This window comes from Nannospalax galili, unplaced genomic scaffold, assembly GCF_000622305.1.
Source record: "Nannospalax galili isolate Female #2095 unplaced genomic scaffold, S.galili_v1.0 scaffold105, whole genome shotgun sequence".
Classification (NCBI taxonomy): Eukaryota; Metazoa; Chordata; class Mammalia; order Rodentia; family Spalacidae; genus Nannospalax; species Nannospalax galili.
Genome location: NW_008354502.1, coordinates 638,092 through 662,989, shown reverse-complemented (window position 1 = coordinate 662,989; position 24,898 = coordinate 638,092). Strand labels below are relative to the sequence as shown.

The following is a 24,898-nucleotide window of genomic DNA, read 5'->3' as shown; positions in this document are numbered from 1 at the left end:
AAGACTGCATCTTTGAAAAAGGTTAGGTTTAGTGCGTGCATGTTCACTGTCTGGATTTCACTGGCCAGTTACAAGTCTCAGGCATGATCCACAGATACTCACACTCATGTTGTTCATAAGGTGGGTAGCTCAGCCGGACAGAGATCAGGATCAGGAAGATAAATAGAGGCCAGGCCACTTCCAGTAACAGCTGACACTAAGTAGAAAATAAAACAGAACATTGTAAATTTAAAAAACCAACATGGTAGCCACTGCTACTGGAGTCTGAGAAATCCACAGGAAAAAAATCCAACAACTGATTGACTTCTTCAGACTCTCTCACCACTGTCTGAGCTTTAATTGTGTGTGACCCTCACATACCATTCTACACTCTATGCCTTCCTTAAGGCAGGGAAGAGCCTTTCCTGCTGGCCTCTTCAGGCTCACTTCTACCCAGTCTTCAAGACTCAACCATTACACCTTCAGCCTGAGCAAGAAGCCCTCCTGGGCTCCCAAGGGTTCCCCAGAACCCCAAGCATGCTCCTCTGTCTCATGCCCCTGAGCCCTGGAAACCCTGTTTCCATCACTAGCTTCCACACTGCAACCTTAGCCTCCCATGGGGGGCACTCTCACTGAACAAAACATTCTTTCAAAATATGGTTTTTAATGGCCCTTATATTCCATTCTATAAGGTGTACGTCAGTATTTGGGGCATTTTTTGTTTTATTTTGTAGTTTGTTTATTATTTATTGTTTGCTTTCCTAGTTTAAATAATTAGCTTTTAATTTTCCAGAACTTTGGTATGGCTTCATGTCAAACTCATTTTTGTATCTCCTGGAAGGAACTGAAACAAGATGACAGCTATGCCTGTTCTGGGATAAGAACATGGGCTTTTTTTTCCTTTCCTCTGTGCTCTCTATTTTCATAACAAACCACTGTTACCATAAACTATAAAGAACAGTTTGCACAAACGGTCCATCAGGACAGAAAAAGGCGGGTGGAACCCTCACCCAAAGAACACACACTAACAATAGGTCCCCAGGAACAAAGATGGGGCTAGTCTCACTGCAGATGTCTGTACATAATCCCAGAGGGAACAAACACGGAATTCTTCAAGTCTGCAAGGATGCTCTGTCTTTCCTCTTTTCCTTCATAGTAAATGTCTTATCTCACACTCCTTTTGGTGAGCCGATACACGTCTATCAAAACATCACATCTGAAATATAGGTGGCTTTTGTTTGCCAATTACACCTCAGTAAACTAGAGGGAGGGGGAGAAAGGCATTTCCTTTTTGCCAGAGAACACAGCCTGAACACCTTGGACTCTGAAAATCAACTCTACCAGTGACACTGGGGCCCTTCCTCCACGTCCCCAGCTAGTCTGTCTTTATCAGCACCTGCCATGCAGTATCCTATTTATATGAGCTCCACCTACCTGTTACCTTCTTCTTATGAAGTCTGCCAGAAGACGAGGGCTACAAAAACGTGTTATTAAATAAAAGAATGAGCTGAGTTTTATAAAATAAGGAAGATGAAAACATAAATCAGTGCAGGCCCTTTGGGAAAAGTTTGGCAATATGCATTCAAAAGCCATGCTGCTTCCCTCTGACCAAGTAATACTCTTGGGAATTCATCCAAAGGAACAAATTTTTTTAAAAAATTAAAAAGCTATATACATGAAACGTATTCATTCACTGAAATGTTATCATTGTAAAATACTGTAAACAACCTAACTGCACAGCAATAGGGAAAAATAAATTATGGCACTTCTACTAGGCAATAGATTATGCAGTCATTACAACAGTGTTTATGAAACACAGACAGCACTTAACCAGAAAAAGAAGACACATCACATCCACATAAAACCTAGCAAATATTAATTAGCTAAGATAGGAATAAAGCTTTTTTTTTAAATGGCATAACTGCAAATGAATTTAGAGAAGAATAAAGAGCCCTGAAAACAGTAAAATTGAACAAAGAATATACATAAGCAGTCATTTACCTTGAGGCTCTGAGGCTACCACATGAACTTACAGGACAAATGGCAGCTCCCATTCATGGGGAGTCCTGCATGCACTATTGTATATGCTTGACTTCCTCTAATCCTCAGAAATCAGTGTGGTGGGAACCATCACTGTTTCCATTTTAAATTGAAAAGGGTACAGCTCAAGGAAGAGTGAGTCACAGAGGTAGTCAGCGGCAGGGCTGAGGTGAACGGCCACTTTTACACACTTCCAGCAGTCACACGGACTTCTACCTGACACGGCAGGCGTCTCCGGTAGGAAAAACCTCCCTACACAGCATGGACTAAAACTGTCTATAGGTCCCCCAGGCAGAAGATGGTGCTACAACCTGTAGCTGGATAACGGTTGCAACTAATATTGCACATCTTTGTGTGCCTAGGAATTTTTGAACCTCTCATGTCCAATATTTAATTCACAATAATCTTGTTAGGTAAGTTGCAACAATACCATTTTAGAAGTGATGAACAGAGGCTCAGGCAAGTTATGAGCTATTGGAATTCAAATCTAGAGATGCCTGAATTTGAGCTTTTGTACCTGCCATGCCACCTCACAGAGCATGCTGGAGGCACACATCTTTTTACATATCACATGCCTCGTAAGTGGAACCCAGCACCTGCCAGCCCTGCAGGGCACGGATCTGAGCCAGTAATCAAGCCTTATGTTTCTGAACATCTCTCAAGTCCCACACTCCGGACTCTGTAGAATGGCAGATGCTCAAATTATGTTGGTCAATGAAAGAATGAATGGATCTTCCCCACAGCAAAGCAATACAGAGAAGATCCTATGTGGCATATTCAGAAGGTATCGCACTGTGTGTAAACAGGTCAGAGAAAGAGGATTAAGATAACTGATGATGACAATTATAACAGCTAACACTTACCTAAGTGCTTTATGTATAGTAACTCATTTCAGAGTCGAACAACCGAATTAGTCCTATTACTGTAATACTCACTTTACAGATGAGGAAACTGAGGCTCAAATAGCTAACAACCTGCTCAAGAATACTGGTAGATGAGAGAGCTTGGATTCAAAGCCAATCTGACTTAAGGATCCCTTCTTAGTAACTATACACTCCTGTTTCCTTAAGCCCCATACCCTCACCATGACCAGTGTATCCTGACCTTCCAAAGACTCTGCTGAGCTGAGACACTAACAAGAATGAACGAATACAGACACTGACCCTGCAACATGCACACTACACAAATCAGAGAATTCACAAGAGATAGAATCTAATTGTTTCCTTTTACCTTGTTTCACTAAAAGTATTTTTCTGACTGAACATCAAACGTACTTCCCAGGCCCAGGAGAATTTTCTGTGTGTTTCTTTTCCGGATACTCTCCCTCCAGAAACCAAACTTGACTTCCGCAGGAATGCTACTCTGGATTTAGTCATTGTCAAGTTCGATTTCTCCTCCATCTCCAACCTCACCATCTGCTCTAAGCATAAGGCCCCGATAAAATAGCTTAGGGAAAAAGGTTCAGCTTTTACCATTAATAAGTTCCTACAGAAAACTCTTCAAAGACTTGCTTGGGTACCTTACCCAATGCCACATCTTCCCTCTAGAGTGGGCATCATGGAAAATGGTGTTTCAAAAAGTGATCCCCACCAAAGTCGAAGTTGCCTGTGGAATCTCAAAGCACACTTGGCACTTCCCACCTCCTAATTCTTCAGCTCCAACCTGGGGACACAGGAACAAGTACCTCTTAGCTTCTCAGCAATGGTACCTTCAGCCTTGGGGGTCAGACACGTGTGATGGGATAATCTCCTACAAACTGTGCCATGTTTGACAGCATGTCTGGCCTCTACCTCTAGATACCAACAACACAGACACATCCAGGATTGTGTCAACCAAAAATTTCCCCACACACTACCAAATGTCCCAGGGTAGGGGTAGGCATTGCCCTCAGCTGAGAAGTACTGATAGCTGTTCTAAGAAACAAGTGGTACTTCATGTAAAAGGTGTAGCACAGGCCTGGCTCATCAGGATCGCTACTATCAAAATGTTTGATGGGCACCAAACCATTCTGAGTTTTCATTTCGGACTGTGCCCAAATTCTACACACTGCAGATGCTCACTATGCACTTGGGTTTTCAGATCTAACTTTTGTTCCTGGTGGCAGAAGAGTTAATATACCACAGTCCAGTCACCCTGTGAGTGTATTTATCGATCTAGCCTAAGGACACAGTAGCTATGCTCTTAAATTCTAAAGATTTATCCTTATTAACTCAAGACTGGGATGGGGTGAGAGCCATGTTTAAAGAACACATGGAATAAAGTGGAATAAAAGGACTGGAATAAACTTTGGCCTTGGGCAAGAATCTTTTGAATAACAGTAATCAAAAAAATTCATTTTGTGTTTCAAAAAGGAAGTCACTATCTCTTAGCACTATGCTGAAGACGCTTGAGATTCCAATGGGGCATAAAAAAGAATCAAAAAGAATAAACATCAGAAACAAAGATGAAAATACCCTTTCTATTTATAGCACAGTCGCAAACCTAGAAAACCTGACAGAACGAACTAAAAGACACAAATAAATTGAAAACGTGGTAAATTAATCAGAACCAAGGTAAATTCTCCTAGATAAGAGCATTGCTATAGGCCTGTAATAATCAGCTAAGTTAATATAAGGTAGAGAGAAGAACATTGTTAACAGTAAGAACAGGCATTAAAAAAAAACTTAGGCATCTATTTAATGCCAAGTACATATTTCTTTTTTTTTAATTTTTATGTGTAACTGCATATTGCCTGCATGTATATAAATGCATCTGTGTCATGCAGTGCCCATGGAGGTCAGAAGGGGGCTTCAGATTCCCCTGGAACTGGAGTTATGCATGGTTGTTAGCTGCCATATGGGTGCTAGGAACCAAACCTGGATCCTCTGCAAAAGCAGTCAATGCTCTTAACCACTGAGCCATCTCTCCAATCCTCAAAGTACATATTTCTTGCATAAAAGAAAACCATACATCCTTAGAGGACATAGATTAATGAGAGCTAAGTCATACTTCTTGACAAAAACATCCAGTATAACCAATTAACCACACTGTTATAGATTTAACTTAATTTTACTTAAAATCGAGAAATACTGTGTTTTCTACAGGAAAGCAAAACATGGATTCTTATATTTACAGACAATGGGGTACTTTTGAAAACTTCATAATGTAGACAGAGCCAATGGGAAAAAGAAATGGATGGAAATATCAAAGAACATTCCCAGAGCAGAGGAAAGTGAAAAATAATGAGCTTCCACAGACGTCAGGCTGCTCCCCAAAGTAAGTATGCTCTGTGTGCCACAGTAACACCAGAGTAACTGTAAGGCCACTGTCCACCTGATGTGCTAAAAATAGGAATAGCCTGAGAGGACATTTCTGAACGTCTCAACTGAAGAAAGAAGACTTACCCCAAATGTGGGGAGCACCATCCCATAGACTGGGGGTTCCATACTGAATAGAGAAGAGGAAAGGAGGAAGGCACCTGGGAACCAGCATCCAGCTCCCACAGTCTCTGAATGCAGATGTGACCAGTCATAGCCCTTTTCCTGCCATGATGGAGTGTATCTCCTCAAACGGTGAGCCAAAATGAACCCTTCCTGCTTTAGGTTCTTGTCAGGTATTTGAGAAATTTGTCAGCAATAAGAAATGCAGTTAAAAAAAAATATAAAAAAAACTATCAAATAACCAAAAGAAAGACTCCAAAACATCCCCCTACATGGATAAGGTTTTATAAATGTCCCCCAAATGACTAGGAAATGAATCACTTTTTTTGAAAAGCTACAGGCAGGCCATGAGAGGAAAATAAAGAATTAACTTTCCCTAATACCACATACTTCCATTATGTGTGGAAACACTGAAGTGAAATCTTAAAAATCAAATCAGAAGAAAGCTAGAGGGAAAGTCAATTTATAAAACCAGGCCCGCCCCCTGGAACGCTGAAGCTTGATGCATTAATAGTAGCTATTAAAACTGGTTCCATCCTCTGGAAGGACATCTGCTCACACACTTCCAGGGCTATTGCATTTTGGTCCAGTATTCCTACTCCTGAGATTCTGACCGAAGGAAATAACACAAAAATAAGAAAAGGCTACACGTACAAAATCCTTAGAGTAGTGTATTTGTAACCACACCACACCTGTATTGTCAACAGGGTCTGAGCTTACAGAATGTCACTGAAAATTTGCTGTAAGCTATCTGGAGTGTCAATAGCACCATTCCATGGCAGATCTGGAGCCAAAAGGTTTAGCCACTCCACTTACTAACTTACTAACAATATTCTCTTCATCTGTAGAACAGATATCACAGAAATCTTGTGAAATGGAGAAATTAATAGATATAAAAGAATGTTCAAAGATACCAAGTGCAGTCAATAATCATTACCGTAAGATTATTTGGAAATGTGAGGTCATATACACTAATTAGTGTTAAACAAAATAAAACAGAGCACCAACTGATATATGCTTCCATTGTCAAAAACCAGAAGATGACCCCAGTGACCACACTTGAAGGACTCCTTTACATAAAATAAAAGTCAATTGCTCTTTCCTGGCTGCAAGAGCCTGGATGATCTGGGCCTGCCTATCACTACTCATCTCCAGCCATTCTTCCTGCAGAGCTCTAGGGTCACTGGGTTCTTTCTCCTACTTGACCTAGTAACACATCCCCCCTACTTTCTCTGTCTACCATATATCTACAACATTTAAGCCCCAAGCTTTGCCTGCTAACACCAGTATCCCTAAGCCACTGAGGCACAGGCTGGCCAAACTGGGTCAGAACCATGGCCAGTGCTGCTGTGCCAGGCCTGAGGACAAGGAGGAAATGTGTCTAAGGAACTGGAAGCCAGGAAGGGATGTAAAGTCTCTATCTGCTCTGTAAAATCCTCCAATGGCTCCGGAAGCAGAAGTTTTAATTTTCTATAGTTTATTCCTTGGCACTTCCAGAATGCCCAAGTAGTAGTTCTCCACGTTATGAAAAAAGTTTGAATTAGCTACTTTTCTTTAAAGCCAAAGAGGCCGTTTAGTCACACTCACTTTGTCACACCTGTTTCACGAAGACCTTGGTCTCTGGATCAAGCCTAAAGCCAGAGGAAGATCCTAAGACCCTGAAGTCCTGCCCCCTTCCTGTCCAAACCTGTTTGCATGGAATGGCTGCTGCCCACACAAGCTGACTGGTACTTTGGACCCAAACTGAACTTCGTACCCAAATTTTGCAATTCAATTCAATGTATTCTTTGCCCAACAGAAACATCAGAAAACTAACCCTGGCTGATGGTCCTCATGAGTCTGCACAATAAGAGGACACAGGGGGGTCTGTAAGGATCATCTGCAAACAAGGACACAAGGGCAAAGCTGCCTTACATCAGGATTGCTTTGGGGTTTATTGCTCAACTCTGGGTTTTACATACTCTTTCTATTCCTCCTGGCTATATGACACAAGATCCCTGAGAACTTCTTCTAGACTTTTCAACTAACAGACCAATAAAAACGCTTACTACTCACTGGGTAAATTCTTACTATTATGTGTGTCCTAAGTGCCAGGTTCTGTCCTGGACTCTGGGCCATGGATATGGATGCTCTCAGGAGCAAGGACACATGCAATAAATTTCTAAGCACTGTGTCTATCATAGGGCTTCTAAGTTCCTCCCCTTTATAAGAGGCAGGGCTGGTTCTGACTCTGTGAGCTAATAGAGTGGCACCAAAGGCCTGAATAATATAACTGAGAAGCTCAAGCAGATGGAATAGAAGTAGCCAGACAGCCAGTAGTGAGGCTAAAGTGATGTCTGCTAAAAGGGCCCAGACTTCAGGGACACCAGGTGATTGGTTCTGGGGCTACTTTCTGGACTGACCCTGCCTCCCTCAGAGCCTCGATTCCATCAGTTGCACAAGAAGCAGGCCAGATCTTTCCAACACCTGCTCTGACCATTTAAGTCACTGTGACTGGAAATCAACTACCTTTCTTGCTGATTCAGCAGAATGGGTTTCCTTTAGAAATCCGGAAGGGAGATGACCCAAACAGGCTGGCAGGCAGTAGTGTAATATGTAAAAATGGACTTTTGTGTCCAAGAGCTGTGTCCCTACTTCCTTCTCCAGCAAGAGCTCTTCCATAAATTACCTTTGACTAAGTCTGTCTATCTCTTTAATCCTGATCCTGATAAATGCATAAACAACACTGAGCAAGAAGCAACAAGCTCAAATCCAGCGGAGACTGGCCCAGGCTAGGTGATTCAACCCTACATCCTGTTCCTGGATAGTGTGCTCCTGAGCCCTTCCTGGCTGGGCACACAAACCCCTTCTGTCCCATTTCCCCCTCCACCAAGCTAGGCACTGCACTGCAGCTGTGAAGGATTCAGGACAGGGAAGAGGAGTCCGTGAGAAGAACCATAGGGAGATCTCAGCTTCTCGTCCCAGATCAGCTTCCACTTGATCAGCCTTAAGGAAATCCCTTCTGTGCATTGTTTCTTAATCTGTAAAATCTAATGGAATAGGCTACCTTGAACTCCATTTTTCATTGCTAAAATGATATGTTCCTTTCTATGACTCACTAATGGACATATCAAGGCAGAGACAATGTCTCACTTATAGGAAAGTCTGAAGAGAAACAGGGGATGTGGCCCACACAGTAGCTAAGGAATGAAGATAAGAGAAAACACAACAGATTCTGGAATGTCAGGACCCAGGGACAACTGCAAGAGGCAGGAGGCAGGAGGCAAGGCACGGGAGAAATTAGAAGCCTCAAGATTTTTGGATGAAAGGTTAAAAAAAATAATGATACCATTAAAAGGCAATCTAAAAGCCTGGTGGGGTGGTGCACACCTGTAATCCCAGAACTAAGGAAGCAGAGCCAGGAGGATCAGGAGTCCAAGGACAACCTTAGCTACATAGTGAGTTTCAGGCCAGCAATCCAGAGGCCCTGCCTCAAAATTAATTAATTAACTAATTAATTAATGCAATCTAACATAGTGATATAGAATACCACCACTGGCATCAGATTATCTGGATTCAAACTCACAGTGTAGACCTCTGACGAGCTGCTTAACTCTCTATACATCAAATTTCTCATCTGTACCATAAGAAACACTTCCTTGTGGAGTTTAAGAAGAAATAATACAATTTAACAACCCACTTTGTTGTCTGGTTGGTTGTTATTCGGTGGTAGAACATCTGGAATGTGCAATGTCCTGCAATAAATCTCCAGCAATACAAAAACCAAAATAAATAACATACTTTGTGCCTGGCTCATGGTAGCTCATTCTAAGTATTTTATTATATTAGTGTAGCATGATGCAATATGCTTTGCTATTTTTGTTACTAAGAAAGGCAAATAGATTCTAGTCTTGCTCTCTTGCTAGGTACTTTCAATTCGGAATCCCCATTTGTAACACAAAGGGCTGAACAAAACCAACTTCTCCCAAATGGATAGTGGTAAACACGGATGTGTATGTACACATATAATTGTGTATATGTGTGCATTTGAAGGATTATACTGGAGTTCTCCACAAGGTCTCCAAACACTTTGTGTTTTCATTTCAATACTCATCCAAACAAATTCTGCTACAGATATCTGGATTTTTCTGAATGGTTATGTTAGCATAAGTTCTGGCACAAGACTTCAGAACTCAAGTTTAAAGTGGTGTACCCAATTGTGTTGGTACCAGTACCGGCTAATGAGAGGAACGGATGCAGACTCAATTTATGAATGATGGGACTGGACTAAAAAAATGACAAATGATATCAATGAAAGTTATTCAAGCAGAAACATGGACGAAGAATAGAATCATTAGCACACAGGGATACAGACTGGCCAAACTCAATGACCAGCACTGTTTCACTCACAGTTTTATTCCACTCTGCAACTTTTAATTGGTATTTCAGCTAAACAGAATCAGTTTTCTTTCCACAATCACAGTGATAATTTGAATTGCATTGTTCTTGCATTGTTGTTTTCGTGTAATGTGTAAATCTGTACGTGACATACAGTTTTATCACAGCCTATATGTGTAAGGGGTATAGATCTAGTTTTACCTATGTTGATAATAAATTGATAATAAATAATAAATTAATAAACACAAGGATAGTCTTGCATGCTTCCTTTTCTAAAGGCTCTCCAAGCACTATTCTACTTTGAGAAACACAGAATTAAGTTCTCTTCAAGGTTCATTCTAGGCCTTTGAGTTTGAAAAAATTATTTTGGTTACAGACAGGTTGAATTTCCTTAAGCTAGCCAAATGGGGATGTAGGCTTAGAATTCAAAAAAAGGCAGGACAGGAAACAGAGATTTAGAAGCCAGCTATGGAGATGTTATGCTAAGCCTGAGGGTCAGATGAGATCCTTGAGGAAGAGTGATCAGGATAAAGACCCTCAGGGAGCTCACCCTGCCCTGCCCCACAGCCCTCACATTCCTCAATGGAAAATGAGATTCACCTGTGAATTAAAGGCAGTCTTTTCAGAGTCCTCAAAGCAATACTGGCCCATGAGGGAAGCAACTGGCTTAGAAGCTCCCACAGAAATGACAAGTTTAAGTTATATAATCCTCCAGGCTACCGTCAAAGCTGAGGGAGGCAGTCTGGAGCAATGTGGAGAAATCCAGGCACTGTTCTCTAAGACCTCCTCCAATACCTTACTTCATGCCAACTCCCAGAAATACTGGGGCCCATGAGGTGCTCATATGTGACTCCAACTGGAACTACAGTGAACAGAAAGAATGCGGTGATCAGGGGCCATTTTCTCCTAGTTTCCAGAGATCAGAACCCATGCCCAGGCACCAGCACAAACCCAGGTCAACACTCCTATCTAGCTGCAAATCCTCCCTCCATGCTAAGCCATGAAGCCATATCAGAACCACACAGCCTTGTGTTACCATGTGCCAGACGCAGTCAATGACTGTGAAGACCAAGAACGCACCCTCCCCTCCCACCTCCAACCCTAGACCAACCCTATGAAGGAAGCATTGAGAACCCCAGAGAGAAGTCATGCTTACCGTTTGCCTTCTTCTAAACGTCAGGTTCTTCCACAGCAGCAACCTCAGCTGAGGCCAACAAGCCATGTTACCTCTGCTGGCACCCACGGTGACCTGCGTGTGTGGCTCAGGAGCTCTGGAGGCAGTGGCCAGAGCTCACAGCAGGGACGCTTTGGCTGGTCATTAACTGAAAGATAAAACAAGAGGAGAGAAAGCTATCAGTTAACTGCCCTGAAGTCCTATTCCAATGAGAGCTGTGACTCCAGCCCCCTCACCAGACACCTCTGACACCCAAGAACTCTGTCCTGGCTGCTCCTCACAGGGTCACGAGTCCTGGATTCCCTGCCACCAAGATCTCTGGCAGATACAGCTTCAGGGAGGCTTACTGGTAGCAGACTGGAAGCTCGATTCAATAGTCCTTATCATTTTAGCCCCATTGGTGTGATCATTTAAGAATGAGACCTGTACTTCTGACAACAGATTTGAGGAAGCACCTTCAGGTAGCCAAAACACTGCAGTTCCAGCGGCCTGTCTCCTCCCCTACCAGGAAATGTCATTAGTATTTGGAAATTCTGCCTCAAGCTTGGACTGACTTATTCTGTTCTCTAACATTTGCTGCAGACAAAATTTTCATCAGGTCACAACGGGTCCTTCAGGTGATAAATGGCACCATCATCAGCAAGGCAGTGTCCCCAGGTGGAAAGGCACGCCATGTCTTGGATGACTGTGAATAAGCACTGAAGAAATGCCACTGCACCTGGCTCCCAGGTGATAAGGACGAATGGATGCTGTGTCTCTGTGGAAAGAAAACAGTATCCCAAAGAGAAGCAAGCCTGCAAGGCCTGGGCAAACACAGCATCTGTGACAACAGGCTCCCAAAGGCGGGACATATGCAGCACGCTTCTGACCTTGCTCTACCTGTACCTGAGCACGTGGTGGATTATTACTACTCCAGTGTCACAAATATCTCCTGGAGGAGTATTCCACCATGCTAGGGCAAAGGGGGTTCTAGCAAGCAGGTGAGAGAATACTCTGTGTCCCACCTGCCCACAGCTGGATTTAATTAATGCTGGAATAATTCCAAAGAATTAGGCTGAAGTTAAAGCTGGACAACAGACAGAAAATGAAAAGTGCCAAAAGTGAGAGGTGCACAGGTTAAAGCTGGGCTGTCGACACTTGGTAGTCACAAATCCTCAGTGGAAACCAGCGTTACTTAGGAAATGGCTCTGTTAACAACTGTACCTTCCAGGGCCCTTCTAGTACATAGGGAAGCAACAGCAAAAGGAGCTGTGAATACAGGAACCACTCATGGAAACAAATAAAATGCACTCAAACTCCATGAGCCCAAGGGGCAGACTCTGATAGGACCCTTTCTAGGAAGGGGCTGGGGCTGGTGGTGCACACTTTTAGTCCCAACTCTCAGGAGGCAGAGGCAGGTGGATCTCTGGGAGATCAAGGAAAGCCTGGTCTACATAGTAAGTTCCAGGCCAGCTGGGACTACAGGGAGACCCTGCCTCAAAAGGACAAAAAAAAAAAAAATTCTAGGAAGGGGCTGAAGAAACGGCTCAGCAGTTAAGATCACTGGCTGCTCTTGCAGAGGACTCAGGTTCAGTTCCCAGCACCCACATGGTGGCTAAAATCCATCCATAACTCCAGTTCCAGGGGATCTGACACCCTCTTCTGGCCTCCATGAGCAATACACGCAAGGGTACACTTACAGTAATGCAGGCAAAACACTCTTACATACATAAAATAAAACTAAATTAAATTTAAAAAAAATTTTCTAGAACAAAAAAGGCAGGTGGAGAAATCTGCTGTGTCCAGAAGAAGGGATTGCCCTAGCACAGTAATTCTAAACATTCATTAGTAATGCAATAAATCATAAATTCTGAGATAGTCACAGTTTAAAACCTTTTCCTTTATTGTTTGTTCAGCAAACCCCAAAAGGGCATAGACTACCCAGAATGCTTCATTCAAAAAAATAAATAAATGAAAGAGAGAGAGACCTAGGCCAGCACCAAGAGGAAAACCTATAGCAGTACCACCTTGGTTTGCAGTTCCCTGTTGGAATGCCAACTGGCCTCAAGGAAGTGACAACCAAATGACCAAGCTGTTTTTTGTCTTTTTTAAAATGTATTATTTCTATTTTATGTATATGAGTGTATCGCCTGCATGTGTGTCAGTGTTATACAGTTATAACCCGTGTTATACAGTGCCCAAGGAGATCAGAAGAGGGCATCAGATCCCCTGGAACTGGAATTACAGACTGTTGTTAACCACCATGTGGATGCTGGGAATCAAACCCAGGTCCTCTGCAAGAGCAGTCAGTGCTCTTAACCTCTGAGCCATCTCTCCAGTCCATGACTGAATTGTTTTTAAGTGGTAAACTAACCCACCAGAAAGAACCCTGGCATGCACTAGCCCCAGCTGCCCAACCATAGGCCAGGTTTTATGGTCTCTGAGCATCAAGTTCCTCATCTAACAAGGGCATAAGGACAGCTACCTTGTATGGTACTCTAAGGATTAAATGAGATTACAGAAGTAATTTGACAAAGCAATATGAGGCATGATGTCAATGCCAAAGAAACTCGAGTTCCTGCTTACATTTTTCTGTTTTATGGTACTCTCCAGCAGAGAAATAGTTACGTCTTGGCCAAACAGGACATTTCATGATTTCTAGTAACTCTATTGTTAGTTTCCAGAAAGGTAGGAAGGGCAAACTGGAAGGACAAAACCTGAGTAGCTTAGTGTTGGTTTCTGGGACGAAATGTAGATATAGAACTGCTTCCTTGGACCCCTAGGCAGAGATGCTCAGACAAAGAGGGGACAGAACTCTACAGAGTCCTCATGAGATGAGAGAAGAAAGGAGAGTTTCTTGGAGAACATTTTCTAAAAGTTGAGTTTCCAGGTCTTTTGATTCTTTTCTTACCCCAGGCTCCCAGGAGACCACACCAAAGAGGCCATCAAGTCAGAGAAAGTTCTCTGGCTGTGCTGTATGCAAATAGTCCCTCCTGCCCACCTCGGCATCCTGCCCACCTGCACAATTCTCACCCACCCCTCCATATCAGAACAGAATGATCGGGGCTGGAGAGATGGCTCAGGGGTTAAGAACACTGGTTGTTCTTGCAGAAGACCCGGGTTCAAATCCCAGCACCCACATGACAGCTAACAATTGTCTGTAACTCCAGTCCCAGGGGATCTGACAGCCTCTTCTGACTTCCGCAGGCATTGCACCACACGGGTGTACTTACCTACATGCAGGCAATACACTCATACACATAAAATTTAAAAGCTAAATAATTTAAAAAAAAAAAAAAAAGAACAGAACGATCAATGCAAGAGAAGTTCTACCAATAGAGGATGAGGGTTTGGCAATGCTTGAACCCTTCTAGTCAGGTAACAAAAGTCAAAGGGCCATTTCCACATCAGTTTTCCAAAAAGGAGGCAGTCCTATGCACTGGATTTCTCAATGTTTCAAAGCATAGCATGCTCGCTCCTGCCCTTACACACATTTCCAGTTATTGGCTGGAAAGAATCCCACTCCAGAATCCTCGCCAGTCAACAGGCTCCTCTCCTCTTGCTCCTGCATGACCACAGCAGCAACGCCAGCTGGCGTCCTGGGCTCCAGTCTTGCCCCACTCTCCTCCTTTGACACAGAGCACCAAATTGTCCAACTAAACCAAATATCTAAATATTCCACCACCAACCGTTCTCCTGCCTCCCAGCACCCTAAGGACAGAGCCCAATTCTCACAGAGGTCTACCCAACCTCCTTGCTGGGCCTCCAGTGACTCTCACCTCTCCTCATCTGCTTGGCAATGCCCTGGATCAGGACACAGGTTAGGAATGCATTGTACTCTCTCCTACACCTAGGACTTCACTGTCATGTCCCTTTGCCCTGAATACTTTCTCCAGCACTCACAGCTTGCCTAATCTCTACTCCGCTGCTACTGGCCTGGGAGTCCTTCCCCATCACCTCTCCGTACCCACACCTGGGTGAGGAGCCAGCCCTTCCTTGGTGGTCTTCAGCAACTTCTGCTTTCCTTTCCAGAATCCATCCCCATTCTGAGTCAGGACAAGGATGTTCCTGGTTCTTTATCTCTGTTGTCTCTAGTGTGCAAAACAATGGTACTGGCTTATAGAAAGCTTTCAGGGAATGCCATCTTTCTAAAGATATTTTATTTATTATTTTTACTTTCTATGTATGAATATATTGCCTGCATATATTGCACCCATGTCGTGCAATGCCCTCAGAGTCAGAAGAGGGCATCAGGTCATCTGGAACTGGAGTTAATAGACAGTTGTTAGCCACCCTGTGAGTGCTGGGAATGCCAGATCCTCTGCAAGAGCAGACAGTGCTCTTAACCACTGAGCCATCTCTCCAGCCCCAGAATACCATCTTTTTAAGACAGGTCTCACTATGTAGCCTGAGCTGTCCTGAACTTACAACATAGACCACACTGGCCTCTAACTCATAGAGATCCTCATGCTCTGGCCTCCCCAGTGCTGGGATTAAAGGTATATGTCACCAAACCTGACTAAAGATTTTACTTTTATTTTCAATTATGTAGATATGTGTGCATGTATGTGTTGGTATGTGCATATAACTGCATTGCCCGCATAGGCCTGAAGAAGGTGTTGAGTCATCTGGAGCTGGAATTACAGGCAGTTGTAAGCTGCCCGACATAGGTGCTAGGAACTCAACTCAGGTCCTCTGCAAAAGCAGTACATCCTTATAACTGCTGAGCCACCTCTCCAGCCCCCAAATATGGTCTTACTTTTTAAAAAAGATGTACATGAGAAACAAGGTTTCAGAATTTAAGGTGGTGGCATTCTCAGGCCTGTGGTAACTGATTTCTCAAGCTTGATTAACTGATTCTGGCAAACTGTCCCCAGAGAGGGTGCTCTGTGTTTTGTTGGCTTCTACAACATACTCAAGAGAGTCACAAAGGACTGCTGAGCTTCCCTGGTGACCCCTCAGGCATCCGGGAAAACATAAGTGAATCTAAGTCTACTTTACATAAACATTAGGCTTAGCTAAGACCCAAGGAGCCCTCCTAAGACCACTGGGGCCATGAAGCTGGCTCTCTGCCAATCTTCATGCTACAGTTCTGAGGGCAGTCTCTTTGGTTCTCATCACTGGTCCTACTTATCAATTTGGTAGTTGATCTCAACCTTGGTTTGTGCAAGGTGGACCAGGAGGAAATGACAACTCTAACCTTTCAACAATTTGCATAGCAATTTTTACTCCAAATGCCACTGAAATTTTGCAGTTTTTAGTATCTAAAGAATATCAAAGTTCGCCAGGCATGGTGGCACACACCTTTAATCTCAGCACTCAGGAGGCAGAGGCAGGAAGATCTCTGTGAATTCTAGGCCAGCCTGGTCTACATAGTGAGTTCCAGGCCAGCTGGGGCTACAGAGAGACCCTGTCTCAGAAAAAGATAAAAAAAAAAAAGCAAAGTCTGGGTCTGCTAAAATATATTCTTTCTAAATATGCAAAGATGCTTACATTATTACTTTCAGAGAAATGCAAATTAAAACCACAATGAGACTGGTGTGGTGGTGGACACCTTCTGTCCCAGCACTCTGATCTCTATGAGATTGAGGCCAGCCTGGTCTAACGTAGCAAGTTCCAGGCCAGCTAGGGCTACAGGAAGAGCCTGTCTCAAAATACCAAATGAAACAAAACAAAACAAAACAAAAACCCACAATGAGTTATCACTACACACATACTAAATTTGAAACTTGAAAAAGTACTAGCAAATACTGGAGTGACTGAACTTAGTATATCAACTGTAGCAATGTAGAATGGAAGAGCCACTTTGGAAAAGTTGGACAGCTTCTTATACAGCTATACAGTTGGTTAGGATATGGTCCAACCATCACCCCTAGGTGATGTGAGAGCAAATGTCCACACAAAAAATTAGCATGCAATTTTTTACAGAAGCCTTTTATAGACTAGGCGATTGAAAACAACAAATGTCCATCAACAGGTGAATTCATAAAAATGTCAACTTAGTGACAAAAATGAACAAACAACTGACACATGCAAGAACAGAGACAAATCTCAACAGCCTGTGCTTAGAGAAACAAACCAGACGCAAGAGTGACACAATGTCTGATCCTGTTTACAGAACATTTTGAAAAAGACGAGACAACAGAACCAGAAAGTAAGTCACTGATAATCAGAAGTTATAGGAAGATAGATCACAGAGGAGGATGAATTATTCAATATTGTGGTTGGGGGTTACACAACTGTATACATGTGTGAAAACTTGCCAAACTGCAAACTTTAAAGGGGTACGTTTTGGTGTATGTAAATCATGTCAACAGACCTGATGCCAAGACAATCTGCCTTCTATTACAATAACTAACACACCCCACAAGTCAAATTATGCCTTAGAAGATCTAAGAACCGTATAATATAAAACCTGATAATGGTATGATTCCCTCAGAGGGGGAGTCGTAGATAAATATTGGTCATTACTTATTAATTCTACAGAACAACCACAACCTCTGTTCTGCCAGGTTCCCATTAATGTCGACAAATATTTAGTGAGCACCCATCACGGAATGTAGTTTCCCACTGTGCATATTCACTAGGGAACAAGAAGTGCGTAGATCCTGTTATCACAGGGCCTCTATTCCAGCAGAGGAGGTGGAAAAAGATAACATGGTAAGGAACCGAACATGATGCAGCATCTCTAGGATGAAACAGTAAGAGGGCAGACCAGCCATATGCTCCCCACTGAGGAGTCACTTAAGTATCAGCCGGCATTATAAAGTCTTCTCACTTTTCCCTAAAACAAACTGAAGTGACAGATCCCACGATATGGCACACAGGCAAAAACAAAAACCAAAATCAGGCAGCTTGGTAGGAAGGGACAATGATGACTTTAGTCATTTAGGACTGTGCTCACAACGCTCTTCCTGTCCAAGACATTTTGTCCTTTTGAACTTGACATGTATATTTAAAAGAAAGATGAGAGACGAGAACTAACAAAAGAAGAAGAAAGAGACATGTTTAAGGGAAAAGTGGAGGATTTATTCTAGCCCCCCTGGCCCCATGCCCCTTAGCATACTCCAAAGAAAAAACAGGAACTCCTTCCTGTGACCAGCTCTACCCTGAAGCATTCAGTCCATTGACAGAAATGCAGGATGGGGAAAGTGCATGTAGTCATACTGTTGTAGCACCAGAGACCACTTCTGTATAGAACAAAAGGTTGAGCCTGTCTTGTTCCTTCCTGCAAGAACACTGACAGGATGCAAGTGCTGGGCTCCATCAGAGGGAGTCACTCAGCCCATGAGTGGCAATGCCTTAGCCAGGGCCTGTTTTCCAACAGCGAAGTCCCCAAGCAACAATCACACAAGTGCCGTGTCTCACTAGGACAGAGAAGTTGGTGCCTCTGGATGGAGGAGGGAGGGGACTTTCCCAAATCTGTGCTCCAACTGATCACTGTATTTGTAAACAGATTGCCTTAGATGTAGGAGAGCCTCCTACCACATCTCCTGTAACCTTACATGCTAAGAGGCTGAGGAAACCCCAGAAGCCAATTGCTTACTTAGATTTACAAGACAGCACCCTGGTAGCTCCTAAATCATTTCCAAGAATTCTTGCCCTTTCCTGCTAAGTTATTTCTCTTAGGAGTCTGTTGATTATTCTGAATGCATTTCTCTTCCCAATTCTATCCAAATAGTTCAAACTCTGGATATGTATCCAGGAGCTAATTTTCATTTTCCAAAAGCAGTGGTTATATAACAGCTATTAGATAAATAAACGTGTGTGTTTCTGTATGCACGTGTGTGCGCTCTGCTCTTACGACAAATTTCCACATAGCAGAAGTGAGATGCAAGGCAAAACTTCTGACCATAGCTGCAGGTATCTCTTAATAAAACTGTCTGGAGATGTCCTTTTATCAAATGAGGTGAAACGGGCAAAACAAATGTGCATATCTGTGGTGTTCTAGATGCTTCATATCACTGAATGGCTACCCAGAAAAAGAAGGAGGCAAATCTAACTGTATCAGATATGAAAAGAAAAGGTGCCAGAGCTCAACTGATTGTCTATTCATGAAATATTGGTGCAAAAACAAGAAGCACAGATGTGGCTCGTGTGTCTCATCCCCAGAGAGTTATGCAAGGTCCTGCAATATCAGGATATGAAACTTATAAGCCCAACAGAGTGTGCTTGCTTTAGAACAGAAAAGACCTGTTCTCTAATTGCCTCTCTGAGCCTGTGTCTCTGGATCAGTAGCCACGTTCAGGGAAATGTGTAATGAGGTTATCAAAGGCCAGAGGACCTGGCAGGAACAGACTCACTACACCCATGATTTAAGACAGGATGAGCTGTTATGGGATGGGAGGGATTCTGAGACAGCCTATAATTTCTCCCAGGCTGACCTACCAGCTTTTATAAAGCCTGAAGCTAAACTGACTGCCCTGGTGCAACTTTTCTGGCCTCCAGATGTCACAGGCTCTTTATCCCTAATATCCTTTAAATGATACTCCCTTGAGCTCCACAGCTATATCACAGACTGCTCTTGATTAAAGGATCAACAGAAGGTCCATAGGCTAGAACTCAGTCTTCCTTAATTATGTCCCTACCTAAAATGTAATATGTTTGTTTGTTTGTTTGTTTGTTTGGAGGCAGGGTCTTCCTATAGCCTGAGCTGGCCTGGAACTCACTATATAAACCAGGCTGGTGTTGGCCTCACAGAGATCTACCTGCCTTTACCTCCCAAGTGCTCAGATGCATCACCACGTCCAACTAAAATGTAATATTTTAACACTTAAATTTGAGAAAATAAAAGGGGCAAGAAGAAATATTCCAAAGTAAAAATCAAGCCCAAAATGAAGTTATTTCATCATTCCCAGAAATTTTTTACTATTTTAGAAGGGGCTCTGCTAACAATCACTCACTGAACAATACAGTCAATGATTTTTATCAACCCCAACAATTGTAACTAGGGAGGCAAAAGGCTTAAAATACCAAAAACATCAATCAATATGATTATGAACACATCTTTCACCCTGAAACACATATGTAACTTCCAAGACCAAATTATTTGCTAATAGCTAATTTTCAAAATGAGAGCTATGACATGAATTCATAAAAGCTGTCATCAGGAATGCATGAAGGCTGTACAGATCTGCAACTGCCTTGGGGAAGCATCATCACTCATGTTGTGGACAATTCTATTCTAAAGGAGATACTAAAAGTTTAATGTTAGTCCCATCGTGTCTCTGATAGTTGGATAGTCAATGATCCTATTTATCACCCTGAACATTCCAGTGTTGCTACCAACTAAATAAATGGTCTCGGGACTTTTAAAAACTCTTAAATAAGAGTCAGGCTTTCTGGAAGCAAATCTGTCCTAGATCCAAATCCTTGTTTATTGAGGGAGAATTCTAAGAAAATTCTAGAGAGAGCCCCTCATCTCCTACTAATTTCCACTAAATAAACACAAAGCAACCTTCAAAGAAAGACTTTAGCAAATCATACAACTATTTGCCTTTTCCCTGGTCAGAGGTATGTAGCACATAGGAAAATGAAACTTTCTCTTAGACAAGAAATCAAACTGTCAGCATGATAGCTAGTCATTAAGAAAGAAAAGTAAAACATTTCAACTACAATCATGATGCTAGAATAGGAAGGACTTGAAGGGAAAAGACTATTAATCCCCAAACATGTAGAGCTACCAGCTACAGACACGCAAGCCTCCATTGGCAAGCCTTGATCTGCAGAAAAACTTGGTCAGATAGTTCCCTGTTGTTCCAGGGGGTTTTCCAAGAGTATCTTAGGAGAAATGGCTCAATGACTGTATCAGCCACAATCATTTTGTTTGGCTTACATCTCTGAAGGCTCTTCAGACATCCTCCTACCTTCTTCCAGCCTAAACAGTATATATTGATTTTAAAATGCTCAAAGGATTAGGGGTACAAACTGGACTCTTTCACTGTTTTCTCTTTCCTATGGATCTATTCTAATGCATAGCACATTCTTCACATCCTTAACTCTTGTCTTCTTTAATTAGTTGGTCTAGTAGTAAGAAAGAAAGTGTCGGAGTCAGGGATTATTCACTGGCTCTGGGACCCTAGAATCTGAGTCCCAACATCCTGTCCATAAAATAGAGCTAATGATGTATATAAAACATTAATCTAGTTCCTGGAGTGAAGTAAGTACAGCACACCTAGCTATTAGAATGATGAGTGGCACCCACTTCACAGAGGGAAGCTTTCATTCAGGGTTGGGCCCAGAATGGGAAGACAATTAAAGGAATGTGTCTCCTCACTGAGTCCACAGAGAGGACCATTCCCTTCAAGGGCCTTTCCAGAGCAAACTGGAGCTCTCTCCAGTGCCTGGAGCATTGGGAGAAGTAAAACTTACCTTAGTATCCTGGTACCATTTCTAGCCAATGCTTTGCCACAAAATCCCTTTATGTGTGTGTTGGGGGGAGGCAGGGAGGTCCCTGCTATTCTCTCCACACTGTCCTAACATTCTAGGTCCTATTTTCTACAGCCCACTGCTGCCTCTCAACAGGTCTTCAGCCTCTCCTAGGGCTTCCCCTCTACCCCATTTTCTCCAGTCTCTCTATCAATTATTCCAGGAAGAAGGACCTGTAGAACGGCAGCCTCTGCAGCAACCTCTGAGAAACACTACTTAATGCAGATTCACTGCAGTAAGAAACCAGAATTTCATTGAAAGAAAAGGCTCAGGCAGTCCAAAATGACGACAAAATTTCCACCTGTGTTTAAAGAAAATCGACCTCAAGTGGGGCAGCATTTCACTTGATTTCCTCAATGCGTCTCTCATTTGCTGGGAATGACACTCATTTATATTAAACTCAAAAAAGCAAGCCAGTCTGGAACCTGCGTGAACACACCAGCTAAAAGGGACCCCTTCCCTAGGGGTCCAACCCAGAATACAAGACTTTCAGCATTACTCAGGAGCCTTGAACATCAAGCCCACAGGTTCAAGTTCAGAACTCAGAAAAAGAGGCCTTTCAAAACCTGGATTCAACTTTTCCAGCTCAGTATTTCCTTGACTTTTGCCAAACTGAGCTCTTATCAAGTGCCAGCTCTGAGAGCAGGTGAACCGTACCAAGACCCTTCTTTCGACTGCTCTCTCACCAGCCATCTACTGACGCAGTGCAAGTAATGTCCTCTGTCCCAGACACCTCTGTTTTGCAGTATCACAAGTGCCAGCTAACTAGATAAGTGAGACTTTTTCATCAGGGCCAGGCACAGAGGCATACACCCTGCCCTCCAAACCTTATGGTTAGACTCTATCTCTACAAAGGACCAAACTACTTTGCTGGCTACCTCATTAAATGAAGAGAAGGAAGTTGAACAAGATCACAATTTTGTTTTTGATTCTGAAAAACAAAACCTTAACGGTGTGTTAGCCTTTTATTTCATTTTTTAAATTTTATTTTTTTTATTTTATGTGTATGAGTGTATAGCCTGCATGTATGTGAGTGCACCCGTGTCATGCAATGCCATGGATGGCAGAAGAGGGCTTCGGATTCCCCTGGAATTGGAGTGAAGGATGGTTCCATAGCCACCATGTGGGTGCTGGGAATCGAACTTGGGTTCTCTGCAAGAGCAGTCAGCACTCTTAACCACTGAGTCATCTCTCCAGCCCTGCCTTTTATTTTTTAATACTGATAATACAAACACTGTTATTCGAGGTCTGGAAGGAAACCCATCTCTATTAGCCAGGTAGTATCCAGAGTCTATGTATTCTTTGCTTTAAAAGTGCCTCTGTCATTAAGATCTTCAAAAATCAAATATGCTGAGTGCCAAAGGAAAAGTAATTAGGGAAAAAATAGAGCCACTGGGAGGAACTTCTGCTAGTCTCCATTTTGTTGCTGTTAAATGTGATTTTATGGTGGCATTTAAAGAATCAACACTCCTATTTCCAAGCAACAGTATGCTGTGTCTACATCAGGTGATAGCAAGTATGCCCAGATGGAGCTCTGCTTGCAGACAGAGTGCCCTGCTGGTCTCTGCAGGCACATCCACTCACTCCCCTTAATGAAAGCCACTGGAACCATTCCTCTGCAAAGGAGAGGGCCACGCTGCGATCATGTGAAATGTGACTAGGTTGCAAACTGGAAAAAGGCACTAATTCCACTCCATTTGCAAATCCCATAAGACTGACAACTGAATAAATACAACTTGACCAAAGGCTTTCTTTATTTTGAACTCAAGGTCCTCACTGCAATTATCACAATTGTTAACATTAAAAAAAAAGTACCTGCCTCGAATCATACTTAATACTAACCAGTCAAAATTAGCAGCAGAATTTTCTACTTTTGCATAAAGGAAACAGTGTCTAGAAACCCGTCGGCATTCAGAATTTCTATAGAAGTTTCTTTTTATTTGAATTGAACACTAAAGAACAATTCATATTTGAGAGAAAAGTTTCAGTTGAGAGATTCAAACTGGCCCAACAGAGACAATAAATAAATAAGGTCAGTGCAGTAGTTAAGGAGTCAGTGTTCATTTAAGCTCTCTATTTAGACTTCTATGTACATAGCTTCTTTTTACTTTTCTAAAGGGCACTGTAACAACTACTCTGAAATCTAGTATGGTAGAAAGAAGCCCCAGTTAGGAAGCAAAAAACTAAAACAAAGCGCAAATCTTTATGATGAGGAGACTAGAGAAGATGATCCTCCCTCCCCCAAAGAAAGAAAAGGAAAAATCTGCCTGGGACCTCATGTACCTGGTAGCCATAGAAAATACAGCCCAACCTGAATGACAAATCAACGCACTGCTCCCACTTCCAACATCAAAAACGTGATCTACTTCCTCATTCATTGATGGTGCACTTAGGGAACTAATATTAAAATGCTTACAGGAAGGAGCACAGAGAGGACAGAGATTTCCTTAGATTGTCAAGGAAAAGTGTCACGGAGGAGTCAACAAGAGAAATTTTGCTATATTTTGGATCGTGAATCTCTTCTAAAGGCCCATGTGCTAAAGGTTCAGCCACACAGTGGTACAATTAGGAGACAGTAGAACATTCAAGAGGGGGAACCTAGCCTAGTAGGTCTGAGGGCACCGGGGTGTGTCATCAAACAGGATGGTAGAACCCTTTATCCTTCCTTCATCCACTCATCTATTGATAGACACCTCAGCTGATTCTGTAACTTGTATTGTGAATAGTGCTGTAATAAGCATGGACAGACAAGGACTTCTGTGGTATGTCGACTTAGAACCCTTTGAGTATATACCCAGGAATGGTATAGAGGGTCACAGGAAGCTCCAACAGCTCCGGAAATGAAACCAATAATTGACGAAAGGGGGATGGCAAGAAATTAAAACTTTGCACAATAAACAACTTAAGAGACAGCCTAAAGAATAGAAGAAAAATTTTGCTTTTATTAATATCTAGTACAAATGTATAAAGAACTCAAAAAGCTAAATACCAACAAAACAAACAACTGAATCAATAAATGGGCTAATGAAATGAAGAGATAGTTCTGAAAAGATGAAGGACAAACAGCCAATCAACACATGAAAAGGTTCAACCTTACTAGCCATCAGTGAAATACCAATTCAAAGTATGTTGAGATTCAATCTCATCCCCAGGAAGCATCTTAAAAGATGTTCAACATCACTAATAATTAGGGAAATGCAAATTAAAACCACTTTAAGATTTCATCTTATCCCAGTCAGACTGGCTAAGACCAAGAGAACAAATGATAGCAACGTGAAATACCAATTCAAAGTATGTTGAGATTCAATCTCATCCCCAGGAAGCATCTTAAAAGATGTTCAACATCACTAATAATTAGGGAAATGCAAATTAAAACCACTTTAAGATTTCATCTTATCCCAGTCAGACTGGCTAAGACCAAGAGAACAAATGTTACCAAATGTTGGAGAGGATGTGGGGAAAGGGGAACACTCATCCACTCCTGGTGGGGCTGCAAAAAGGA

General features: G+C 42.4%; 1 protein-coding gene across 2 annotated transcripts in view; it reads right to left on the bottom strand.

The window, feature by feature from the left end:
• The window catches only part of Abca1 (ATP binding cassette subfamily A member 1), a 136,196-nt gene that overhangs the window by 100,049 nt on the left and 11,249 nt on the right, over positions 1–24,898 (bottom strand). For both annotated transcript variants that reach the window (XM_029555297.1, XM_008851702.3), the window contains exons 2-3: positions 10,972–11,137; positions 103–196 (exon numbers count right to left, since the gene is read on the bottom strand). In XM_029555297.1, the coding sequence (XP_029411157.1) occupies positions 103–196; positions 10,972–11,037 (160 nt within the window). In that variant the 5' untranslated portion in view covers positions 11,038–11,137. The remainder of the gene's footprint in view (positions 1–102; positions 197–10,971; positions 11,138–24,898) is intronic.